Below are 12957 nucleotides of genomic sequence, written 5' to 3'. Positions count from 1 at the left end.
GGATTTTTGTGACGGAGTCACCACGCTCGAGAATGACGCTCCGGTCGCTTTCCACGATTCTGTCGGTGTCAGGATTAGCATATTGGCAATGATTAGGCTTGCTCGAGGAGGCAGGGTGATCTGTTAATCGGAAATTCTCAGAGCAGCACGTTGTTTGGGGCTTGGCTTCGGCGTCATGGTGTGATCGGGGTAAAAACTTGCTCATTTGGTCTGTAGATCAATAATAGCGTGACCGAGTCCATTTCGAGAGTTACATCGTGCGAGAAGTTGGGAAATATGACGAAATGGGCAGTACACGTGTTGCAATTTATGATGACGAGATGACGAGTGACGAGATGACCTCCTGCTGTGCGGATATGCGGATCATCCAAGCGAGTCGCAACTTTTAAATGCAGAGCATTTCTTTAACTCACATGTAGCGTCCGCCGTGCGTCCGCAACAGCTCAGTGCGCAGGTGCTCCCTCTCCCCCACTCCTCCTCCCCCGCATCACGCTACCCTCCTCGCTCTCAACGACAGGTCCACACCCCTCCCCCTACACTATATAAAAAATTGGCCGCGTATCTGCTCCTTTCGTTGCAAATGTCGTCAAAAGACGATAGTCTTTATCGGCTATTGCGAAGTAAATGCCTCCCTCAGCTTTGCCGCTCACCTCTCATGTTGTTCCTCTTGCGTCGCGCTCCTCCCAAGGTAAAGACGCCAAAGGTTTGCTTAAATCATTTTAAATTTCCCGCGTTCCACTGCTCCAAACCGGGTGTCTCGATGCGAACGCTGCTGAACGGCGGAGACGCGCGTTAATCGAGGTGCCCTACTTCAACGTTTATAGAACCGCGTTTCCCTACTCCACGTGCGTTGCAAGCAGGACGTGGAACCTATCTAGTGGAACCTTGCGTAACTGTTGCCGGTTGATTTCTTAAAATGGCGCAAGAAGCTATAGTGGCGCGGGCGACAGTAGGCGACGGCGAAGTGAATTCTTTTTCTGCAGTTGATGAAGTATTTAATTTCGAAAAAGCAAGCATGTTTGATTTTTTTATAAAGGAACACTGCAAATATCACTTCTGTATTTATTTGCTGTCTCATATTTGCGTGATGTCTTGTTCTTCTTCAACAATGTTGACAAGTATGAACCTTACACCGGACATAGACGGGTAGATTTAGCTGTGACTATATAAGACTAATGGGCAGGCATTGTTTTGCTTTGGCCGGGTGGCTGAATCGAGTCACAGACAGACAGACGGACAGACATACAGACATACAGACAGACCAAAATTTCTGGGTTTAAGGAGCCCAAGAAAGACTATCGTCTTTAAAAAATAATACTTACCGGAGCCTCGTTTCGATACCACGACCCTGCGGGTGGAACGCAAGGTACATGGTGCTCTTCCCACTGCGCCACAAAGCCGACACAGAATCCAAGGCTACGAACGCGCCTTATATCCTTGACTCATTCAAACTACGTCAAGAAGCTGCTGATACAACGCATTCACTACATGTGGGCGGAACGCGAGGTACATGGTGCTCTTCCCACTGCGCCACAAAATCGACACAGAATGAAAGGCTACGAACGCGCCTTATATCCTTGGCTCATTCAAACTACGTCAAGAAGCTGCTGATACAACGCATTCACTACCACCAACTCCCCAAACACTAAACGTTAACGCAATACACCCACCCCCTATGTGACGCATCTAGTCGAGTCCCCCTCGCGGGGAGATGGGCCCACTTTTTTTATCTTCGTCGCGAGTGATGCAGTCATCACTGGGTTGTCGGCTGCCGTGTCTATCAGAGCGACCACGTCAAGGCCGACGAAGCGTACCCGTACGTCGGACGCTGTCGTCTTCGAGTTTCTGGTGTGTCGGGCCATTGTATACCATGGGTGCTGACAGTCGACCGTTACGCGTCGGCGTTGTTGTCGCCTTTATAACGTCGGGGCTGGTATTGTTGGGTGAGGGGTGCACCATGTGGCTGTCGTCGTGATCGGGGGGTCACGTCAGGGTTGGGTCCGGTCGTCGTGGTGAGGCCGCGACGTCAATCGTGGTCTTCGGTGCGTCGTTTCATTATTAAAGGGTTTCCGTTCTTTGGCCGTAGAGCGATTTCACTTCCATAGGTTGCGACTTATAGTTTCTCCTACGTAGACGGGGGATCTGCTACGCGTGAAGTCAGCCTTGCTGCGACGGTTCACAGGTCGGTATGGGAAGGGAAGGGCGGGGGCAAATGGTTGAAGACCGCTGCGATGGCTACTCAGCGACGGGTACTCGTCGATCTAATTTGAGCGCTGACCAGGCAAAAGGCACGGGGCGCCCAAGAAAAAGCCTCGTTGTCCCAGCCGCCGCTTGGAGGGACAGCGACGGCAAATGTGGCTGGCTTCTCCGCAGGGGTAGCACAGCGGACTTTCCCCATGTCGTTTTGGGGGGATCCAGAGTTGGAGAACAGGCGGTCGGGCAGGGGACGGGGATGGTGGAATGGTGCCTTCTGGCGACGAGTTATAGGAAGGCGAAGGCGATGAACAGCTGCAGCGTAAGCCCTGGTTGCAGGTCGTGCTCGTGGGATGGTTCCGGAGGAGTAGCAGTTCCAAATGTTTGTTGAACTTCTTCGCGGATCAAGTCGGTTAGAGAAATGACTTCAGGAAGAAGTGTCATTGGGAAGGAGGACGAGGAGGAATAACTTTTATTGATATGGAGCGCAACCTTGCTTTGCTTCCTGATGTGATGGCGCCCTTTGTCGAAGCACCAGAGTATTGCGCAGTTTCTAGAGCCTTGGTGAACAGCATAAGCTGGTCGTTCAGGTCCGAGCTGTTAAGGGCTGCGTTCTATTGCCCAGAGGATGAATAGGGAATTGGAGGGACATATTGGGAAGAGCATATCGTTGGCACAACGGCGCGGATTATTAGGGCGTCCGTTGTCACTCCAGCGGCGTCGAGGGCATTCGCCGGGAACACTTTGACCTGCCAGTCGTATTATCTCAAGCGCACTTAGAGGATCTTCGCAATCATCATAGCCTCACACACGAACCCTGCGATTGTTTTTGGAGGGTTGCGGATTAGTCCATCGAACAGTTCTTGCTTGACAGCACGCATTAAAAAAACGCAGCTTCTTATTTTCAGCCATTTCTGGGTCCGCACGTCAAAGCAGCGTCTTCATTTTTTCAACAAAAAACAGTCAAACTCGATTTAACGAAATTGAGAGGAGTCGCAAAGTATTTCATTGGATCGAGAACTTCTGTAAATCGCATTAGGAATTTCTCCGAGGGCTCCAAGTCTGACATGCTCGTTACAACGTTTAGCGGTGCGCTTGCTTGCACACACGACTTGCGAGCCCAAAAGTGGCAAGCCTAGACGGGCTGGAGACTTAAGAATTTCGAACTTCACAAAAACAACATGAGTTGTAACAGAGAACGATGTCTAAGAAGGGTGAAAGCACGAGAACTACCCTCAGAATGACGGCGAACTAACAACACAAAGCACGGTCTAAAAAAGTCAGTGCCGTATCTATGACATCTGAACGAAACTTTTCTTCTAGTTGGCACCATCTGCTGAATTCACCTCAAAATTATAACTGCCGTTTTGTGCTGCGAAGTTTCGTAAAATCTCTGCGGTGTCATCTTTGGCGCACCATGAATCACTTTCGAGACGTTCGTTACAAAATAGACCAAAAATAACACTTTTCCACTTTATGAAAAGGCACTGATATTGCGCTGTTTTAAGGACCCAGCCAGCCGTGAATTATTTGAAGCGTGGTGCATCATGAAAGCCGGTGATAATTGTGTAAGCGCGGCATCTATTAGTTTGTCGAAAAATCCCGCCATCTCCACGAAGTGAATGATGATGAGAGGGGCAAAGCTCAAATGCTTATCGGTAAAACCACGAAACATTCGCCCACACATCATATAGAGGCTCGACACGTCAAGCTTTCAACCGCTCCGTTGACAAGCCCGTCGACGACGTCGATGTTTGTGGTGATTATGTAGGGCTTTTTTGTTTGGGACGATGACAATCTCCATGGGTAAGTTGGCGAATTCGGTGTGTGACATTTTAGCCACCTTGGCCGTCGTCTTCTGCAGAGCGTCTTGTGTCGCGTACCCCCAGTACGTGTCTTCGGCTCGCAGGCGACGAACGACAACCTCTTCTTCTTCCTCTCCTCCTTGTTGGGTAGCAACGAACGCGTTGAACGTTTTGACATCTTCGGCCAATCTTTGGTTGGCCAATCCCTAGGGGGATCCGGCCACAATCATCATCATTCCACCGTGCTTGGCAGCAACAAGGGACGGGACAGGGCCCGAGCAAGAGGAGCTTCGCCCCTAAAAAAGAAATAGATTATCTCAATGCGAACTTGCCACGCGAACTTGCCGCGAGAACCTGCCACTTGACCTTGTCATGATTTTTCTTTGTGCTTTGAGCACGTTCACGCATGCGCCGTTCCTGTATATCTTTTTATGTGTCTAGTAAAACTTTCAGTTGATGTCTAGCGCTAGTCTTGTGTAGTCTCTACTTTTGTCCCGTCTTTACCGCGCGACATAACCATGTTTCACTTTTTCAGCTGCATTTTATAGAAACGGTTCGTTAACCAGGGACAGATTATGATATTAGTTTTGTTATTCCAAGTTACTGAAATCATTAAGTTGCATGGGCGTCTGATGGGTGCTCGAGATATCTTTGCTAAATGGGGACTTTCGTTAAGTCGGTTGTAAGGTTTCCAGGCGCCAGCGACGCTGCAAGTGTTGGACGATTGGGAAACGGCGATCTCCTAATGTGGAATGAATGGGTGAATGACTTTATGGCAGCCAGCTCGTCCAGGGCAAACGTTTTCGAAAATGCCTTTTTGAAAACACACCATGACTTCAGAAAACTCTTGTGGTTGTTCCGACCGGCCGTGGGAAAGGTGTTCAATTTCGAGCTAACTCGGCAGATAGCGCTTGCAAAAATATTTCTCATACAGAGCTTGAGGCGGCCAAGTCTCGCTGTTGCAATTTTATCTTTTTCATTGTTCTTCGACGCAGGTTCGCTGACCTTGTAAATTTAATGTGCTATAACTACCACCTGTACCAGCCGTACAGAAATTACACAAGGCACAACAGTCCATTGTTCAAAAACCAAGACGAATTAAAGAGTGAGCTTATATCTTGGAAAGACAAGATATTATTTTCTACGGCCGACGTTGTAAGTTCCCTTCTTTTTGCATTTAGGTTGCTGGGCGCAATTGTTTAAGATACGTACAACTTCAGTATAAAGTGACGCCTTCCGGAACGGTCTAAAACTTACAAGTTTTAAAGATGCACGACTGACGAGGTATAGTGCGGGAGTATTATGAACAGTGACTACTAATGTAAATGGTAATTAAAGACAACCGCTTGTAAATGTTACAGTTCTGACAGTGTGAGTACCACGAATAAACGAACTGTGAAAAATGTTCATCTGGATTTAAAGTTCATTCATTAAAATAAGGTGTTGAAAAAAAGAAAACAGATCTGGGGAAGAGGAAACTGAAAAAATTATATGGGAACGAAGTATAACGGTTAAAATTGTGGTAATCACCCGTACTTACAAAAAGACTCTATGATAACTTGGCCAGTGAGGGTATACTTGTATTTCACACGAATTTTTGCGCGAAAAAACTACCCTACGAAAAAACATGCCAACACAGGCTAAACTCTCCGAATAATTTGGGCTTGTTTTGTTTGTACCTGTACTTTTGGAACAAAGCACCCGGATCAGCTGTTACTGTCGTATGCCGGTTATCCTTATCCGGGAATGCATTTGAGCACGTGTGTTGTATTATTAGTATATATTAACTTGATATTATAAATCAGTTGTCATATTTTATTATTATAATACATATTTTAAATGACATGAGAAATAGGAACAGAAATTACAAGTCCATGCTGGCAAGGTGTCATAATTGCGGGTCCTTTATCCACGTTCTGTGGCGTGTGTTAATGTCGTAGAAGCAAAAGAAAAGATCATCGTGGATTCTAGATTTCGACGCCGTAGGAATTAGGAGCGCCAAACACGTGACGTTGCTCTTACGGACCCATGACCAGACACACATGCACATATCCACAAGTGGTGTTGGTAAAAAATTGCAGTGCCAGTACCTTGCCACTATTTGTCGGTGGTCATCTGCTCCAGGCCCAGAACCACATTTGGACATGTGTTGGACCCACGCGCGCACTCCGCTCTTTTTTCGTTTTATATTAAAATTACAGAATTCACCGCACAAAGGTTGTTGTTTAGAATTATGCTCACCATTTATCTGTACGTTTCACTGTCAGTGTGGGTCGTATCGCTTTGATGTGGTCGTCTGTGTAGTTTTTTCCCGAGTTCGTATTAGGAAATTCCTTCTGAAAGCAGGCAGCTGTAGAACACTAGGTGTCTTGGCTTGGAGGAGGAAAGGCGTAAACAACACACATTCGGTTCGCGCTCTTCAAGAACCTGAACACCAAAAATCTGTGAAGTTGGTAACTTCCCCCACTGTACCTTGCTCCGCCGATAGATACAGAACTTCACAGCCCCCCCCCCCCCCCCCCCCTTCGCTAAACTTATCTCTTGTTCGTCTTTTCCCTACGACCCCTATACTACACAACATGGCGTAAGGCGGCACCAAAAAAATAGAAGCGCTTGAAGGGGCCATGCAGACAAAACACAAGTTTAGTTCATTCCCAAAATTGTTTGGTTAGAATTACACTGACACGAATTTTAACGCAGACTTCGCTCAGATGAGCTACATAATTAGGAAAAAAAGGAATGGCTATGCGACCCATGAGCTCATTTCCCGCAACAGAACCTGTGATGTCATAAGCCCTGCTGTGCGATTGGGTGAGGCCGGCAAAAGCAAACGCAAATTAGGCACAGCTTATGAGCTTGCCAAACGAGCTATTTGCGCTTAAATGTGGGGAACGTTCTTTTTGTTGCAGTAAGAAACTGTGGGTTGAACAATTGCAGTTATGAACTAACACGTAAGCACCGAAGCAGTTAGCGCGGCATTTTGCCGGCCGACCGCTAACACAGCCGCCGAACGCGCTGGACTTGTCTGAAACAACACTGACCAACTGACACAAGCGGACGGTCGCTTACGTCACCATGTTTGTCGAGTCATAGCTTGTTTTATGAAACGAATAGTGTGAATCATAAGAAAAATGCGGAAGGCGCAGAAGTCCGGCCAGAAGCTAAGTGTGAACACTGGCGCTTCAGCAGTATTGCAGCGCCGTCTGTTAAAGTGGGCGATAAACAAGATAATCAATCTGTCGCCTGTGAGGTGGGAGCAGTCTGGTACACGGAGTAAGATTCCGTGGTCTGGTCAGCAGGCTGTATTTAGTTTTAAGGCCCTGCTCTTTATACGTCACTGTCGACGTAACGAAAACACATTATTTAGCGGGAGGATTGAAATTTTGACATGAAACATTTAATTTGTCAATGAATAAAGCATCGTTTGCTGCCGAACAAGCGCTTAGGGCCGTATAAAACACTACATCTTTCGAATAAATCAAATATGTATTTTGCCTGCATGGCCCCTTTAAGGTAGGAGGCAGAAGAGGTAGCAGAGCTATGTCTTCTTCCTAGCACATTTCTTTATCACAGAAATTTCCTCTGCATGGAAGTGGCAGCGTGGAAGGCGTTGGGAATTCTTTTTATTCTGAAACAATGCAACTAGGAGACCCTTTCATACAGTCTGAAATTCATTATATGTAGAACTTAAGAAGCGTCACAGAAGACCGATTTGAGAGAATTGGAGGGACCATCATGTTGCAAAACATGAACATGATTGCGGACACACGAACGGACGAACACGAACCAATACCGGTGGCTAGCGTTACCAATAAACTCAACGTCATCTCGATCGTCCTGAATGCCGATTGCGAGCAATGGTGACAGTTATTTTAAGCTAACACATTTCCCCAACCTGCACAAATCGCTTAGCAAAGGACAAAGGAAGCTGCGGTAACAGTATTACGCCTGCAAAAGCACCCACCTTTAATTTTAGGGTTGTGAAAGCAGCGTAAAGATGAAGCGACCCTATCATTACGGACAAATCGCCGTTCACGCTCCGTGTCACCTCTGCCATTGTTCCTGTGTGTCAAAACGTTTTCTTTCTTTCGCTGCACAGAACTGGACCGTCCATTACCTGATAAACCAGAGCCTTGCCATAAAAAAGCTGAATGTAGGCCTACCAGTGTTTGGCCGGACATTTAGTCTTGCGGACCCGGAAAAACACGATTTTTTGGCGCCAGCCACTGGGCCCGGGCCAGGAATTGGCAACGGCTTTATTGAGTACCACTGGGTAAGCACGATCCTCACTGAGATCAATGCCTCAGCTTCTGCCCTAGTCGCAGCTTGCAGTGAGAGCACATGCCAATCGGAATTGGTTTCGAGTTCGTCATCTTAGGCACCATGCCTCATAAAATCAATTCGTTAAATGAATGGCAATCAATAACCTAAAAAAGGTGTACAAGAAAAAATGATCAATGGGTTTGCGCCAATCTATATTCGCACAAAACGTATAACGCCATAGACTCCTTGAATATCTGCTTGCTTCCCAGCCACATCCGCCATAGTGTTCACGCCAACACATCTTTCTAAGCGTGTTAAAGGTGCTCACAAACGAATCAACTCTAGTTTTGCAATTTTAAGGCTAATGGTAAGGTACAAGGTAGTGCTGGTGCAGTCCTCACATGTTTATATACGAGCGATGTTGTTCTCGAAGCCGTCGGGAAGAGAAAATGTGTTTGGTTAATTTTATCTGTTTGAACAACCTTGTAATAACTTAAATCCGAAATGCCTTCGCAATTCGTTGCTTCTGAAATTTAGGAGGCATCTATTGAAATGCTCGTTTTTAGGCGCATCTCAAGCGACCATGTTATACCCTCAGTCAGCAGGGCAACTAGCAGTGACTCCGTGTTAATGACATTAAAGAGTTAAACGATATTTTTTATAATATTTTGCAAAGCTGTAAACCCGACGTTTTGAAAATATTGGATCCTTTATTGTTTGTCATAAAAATACCAAGAGTACCTTTAGAAAGATTATGAAAGCTGGAAAATCAGGCAGCGCGTTTTGTTACTAATAATTACGACTTTTTTGGTAGTATCTTGGCGATTAAAGCTACCCTTAACTGGGAACCACTGCATCCAAACGTAATAAATTAAGATTAAACAAATTTTTTTCGCTGCATTCACTACAATCACACTGGTATCACCAAAAAAAGTATCTCCTCGAGCCAAACTTCATATCACGGTGTCTTGATAATTCACACAAAGTGCTACAGTATTCCCACGCAACAAATATTTTTTCAAATTCTTTTTTTCCAAGAACAATACGTGACTGGAATATGTTGTTCTCGAACAACGATCTCTTTTTCTGCCGTTTATGAACATTGTGGTGTACTTTCTATTAACCAATACGATTTAGTGCTTTTGAAAAAGTGTATGAATTCGTAAATGTATTTGTCTCGTCTGTTTTTTTACATGTTACATGTCCCTCCTACAAAATGCCCTAGTGGTGATGTAAGTATCCTGCAAATATTAAAAATGAAATAATAAATAGTTTGCTATTCAGGTTGCCGGCGGAACGACCGCATCAGTTGTTCGGCAGCCACTGTAGCAGAACTCGAACCTGCTGGCTGTTTGCACAAAGTTATCCTGCTGAGGTATACGTCCTTTTAAAGAGTTCTCTCAGGAATCTGACCATTTTCGTATCGAACGGCACAAAGACGCTCAATAAAAAAAAAGAAGAAGAATACCCTGTATACGATTCGAACTTCGGCCAACGGGCTGGCTCGCATGGGTGTCAGATTCCTTAGCGACTTTTTTTACTGTCGTTCTGGGCACAACAACACAAGTACATCAGAATCAGCCTTAACAGCTGAGCAAGCAAAAAAAACATACATGAAAAACCGCCACATTTTTAGCTGGCGGTTACAGTTTTGTGAACTTTTAAGAAAGAAAGTTCATTCATAACACAGATTACTTCATCTTCGTACTCCAGTTTCATAAACACGTCGTGTAGTTTACAGCGGTGTTCAACAAAGTACCTCCCGACAGACTTTTCATTCACATCTACATTTCTGACATCCATTCTGCTCTTCTATATTGTCACGTAGCCAAATACGGCGCAGCTGTCTTGAAAGAAAAACAAGTTCATTGGAGCGAAATTGTGCTCCCCTAACAACTCAAACAATACACTGGCAGCGAAGCAGCAGTCAAAAAAGTGACGTGCCCAGGCGAGTGTCGGGGAATCGAATGCCGTGGCGCCTGCTCTGCGGACATTTATCGTTTGGCGCGGGTGATTCTCGAACCGTCGGTTTAGATGCAGAACACTGTAGGTAAAAGAAGGAAGGAGCATGCGCTTCACTTGGGACAGAGATAACACAGCCCAGCGCAGCCAGGCGTTAAAGGCAAAAACATAATTAAACAAATCCGATCCATGGTTCGCGGCAATATGCTCTGTAAATAAAAAAGAAAAGAAGAAATCGTAGAGTAGGACGTCCGGTTTGACATCAAGAAAGCGAATTTCACGTTCCGTAAATGGAAGATCTTTTACAGACAGCCTCGGAAAATTTTGTGTTTAAAAAAAAAAAATTTAAGCCGGACCTAGAGTTCTCGCTCAAGACGCCGAGCGCATGCGTCACCCTAATCAGGCATGCAGCGTAGAGCTCGTATAAAAAAAACACAAGACAAGCATCAAAATTACATGATGAATGATAAGGCACCGGTGAACAATGGGACCGCCCCCCATGTGTTCTGGTAAAGATTTGTTTCCAGCTGCTCTCGAAAGGGGACGGAGGTTGACGTCATTCTAGGGCATGCGTCAGGCTAGGCAGGACCCAGCAGTTCTCGCCCAAGACGCCAAGCGTATGCGCCATCATCATATCATCATCATCCTTCTCAGCTACACTTCTGGACGAAGGGCTCACTTATTGACCTCCAACCACTCCTGCCCGGCGCTGCTTAAGACCACAGTTTACACCTGAAATCCTTTATTTCATCCCTCAATCGGATTAAGGGCCTTCCCTTCTAGACCCTAACTGTCCACCAGTTGTCGGTTCGTCTTACTACATGACCAGCCCAAGTCCATGGCTTTTGCTTTATTTGAACTATGATATCTTCTACTTTCGTTTGTTCTCCCCAGTCGAAAAACACAACAGGAATTTCTGTCGCACAACAGAAATTTCTGTCGCACGACAGGGATTTCTGTTGGGACTACAGGATGGTCTGTCGTGCGACAGGAAGTTCTGTAGTACAACTACAGAAAATCTGTCGTACGACAGGCATTTCTGTCGCACGACAGGAATTTCTGTTGGGACTACAGGGTGGCCTGTCGTGCGACAGAAATTTCTGTAGTACAACTACAGAAAATCTGTCGTACGACAGACATTTATGTAGTACAACAGACCTATCTATCATGCGACCGACATTCTGCAGTCCCCACTACAAAAAACTTTGTAATAGAACTACAAAATTTCTGTCGCACGAGACATTTATGTTGTACTACAGTTATTGTGCAACACCCTGTAGGCACAACACAAACTTCTGTTGGCCCACAGACTGTCCTTCAGCCACTACATTCAGCATTCCGTAATTACCATTATTATCTGCCATGCGACAGATCATTTTGTAGTCCCTGCAGATTTTTATAGTGTGAAAGAGAAGTTTAGATCCATTGCAAAAGTGTCACATGACAGACCGTTCAGTATTGCTACAAAATCTCTTGCTTACCCTGTCGGAAATTCCCGCGTTTTCCGGCATTAGGAGAGCGATGGAATAGCCCGGAAAGAATGGAATACACAGGAAAACGCCGCGCTGAACAACAGCAACGCGGGGAGGTACTGGAGAGCATCGAACAACATGGGACATTGCCTTTGGGGACAGGGCATCAGCCAATGCGAAGAGGATATCACGAACGGGATAGTACGGGATGGTATGGTGCCGCTGCTTGGCTGGACACGGGAATGCCGCGCGCCGGTTAAGGGGTGGACTGGTTGTGTTCCAGCACCGCGATCGACGCAGATGCTCCGAAACTTGGTGTTTGCGGGCCGTGCGGTGCCGCAAAATCCCACTTTTTTAGCGTGCGCAATTGCATATATTGTACTGTGGACAATGTTTGATAAAAGAATCAGGCAACAAGGGTAGCCCCTCGGCAAAACGGACGCATAAAAAACAAGCAAATGTGCTTTTTGAAGACGAGGTGTAATAATTGCAGTGCACATTCTGACATGTATTTCTGGGTGTCTTTGAGAGCCCCATTGTTTCAATCTGCGTGCTGTTGTTTTATTTTTTTTAGCGAGCACGCGAAACATGTGTCCAATCAAGCCGAAATAGTTAAAAGAAGATTTTAAAAACAGCGAACCAGTTGCCGCTACCTGTGTGAAAAAAAAAGAAACGGCGCCAGTGAACTCGCTGCATTACCAAGGTGTGTTAAAAAAATAAATGTAGAAAGAAAGAAAACGCACGCCTTCCCTCTAGCCCGGCCCTTCGGAAGAAGTTCGGGGAAGCATCGTCACCACTAAAGGCATGTCGCGGCGCGACAGAACGCGCGGGACGGGGAGACCACAATACGAAGAATCGAGAGGGGTGAGGAGGGGTCGCGAAACAACTTCTCGTGATCGGCGGTTCCCTCCTTACCCTTCCTTTGTTCCCTCCTGCTTTCTTCCCTCCTGCTTTTCGTCTCCCGGTCAAAATTTGCGGTGGCTGCGTGGCCCAGTGGCTCGTTCACATTTCACATCGGCGCTTTGCCTAGTTGAAGTTAGGCTTAACTTTTTTGTAAAAACGTGCATCTTATGTCTCCGCGGAGTGTCAGCAGCAACATTTGAAGCTTCGGAAGCTGTGGTAAAAGCAAGATCAGTGGTCCAAATTTCAAGCATCTCGATGTGAGGACTCCTCCAGCGACGACTAACCGGGGTGCTTGGGATAATTGGCACTTTAATGTGAGTGAATGCGACGAATCTCGCAGGCGGCGTGATTTGGAATGC

General features: G+C 46.1%; 1 protein-coding gene across 1 annotated transcript in view; it reads left to right on the top strand.

Moving 5' to 3' along the window:
- The window catches only part of LOC144170440 (chitinase-3-like protein 1), a 68261-nt gene that overhangs the window by 37048 nt on the left and 18256 nt on the right, over positions 1–12957 (top strand). Inside the window, exons 6-7 of the mRNA XM_077700235.1 lie at positions 4994–5153; positions 8098–8271. Coding sequence (XP_077556361.1) covers positions 4994–5153; positions 8098–8271 — 334 coding nt within the window. The remainder of the gene's footprint in view (positions 1–4993; positions 5154–8097; positions 8272–12957) is intronic.

Source organism: Haemaphysalis longicornis, unplaced genomic scaffold (assembly GCF_048455015.1).
Source record: "Haemaphysalis longicornis isolate Haplotype H1 unplaced genomic scaffold, Haemaphysalis longicornis Haplotype H1 scaffold_2, whole genome shotgun sequence".
Lineage (NCBI taxonomy): Eukaryota > Metazoa > Arthropoda > Arachnida > Ixodida > Ixodidae > Haemaphysalis > Haemaphysalis longicornis.
This window is presented reverse-complemented; position numbering and strand designations above follow the sequence as displayed.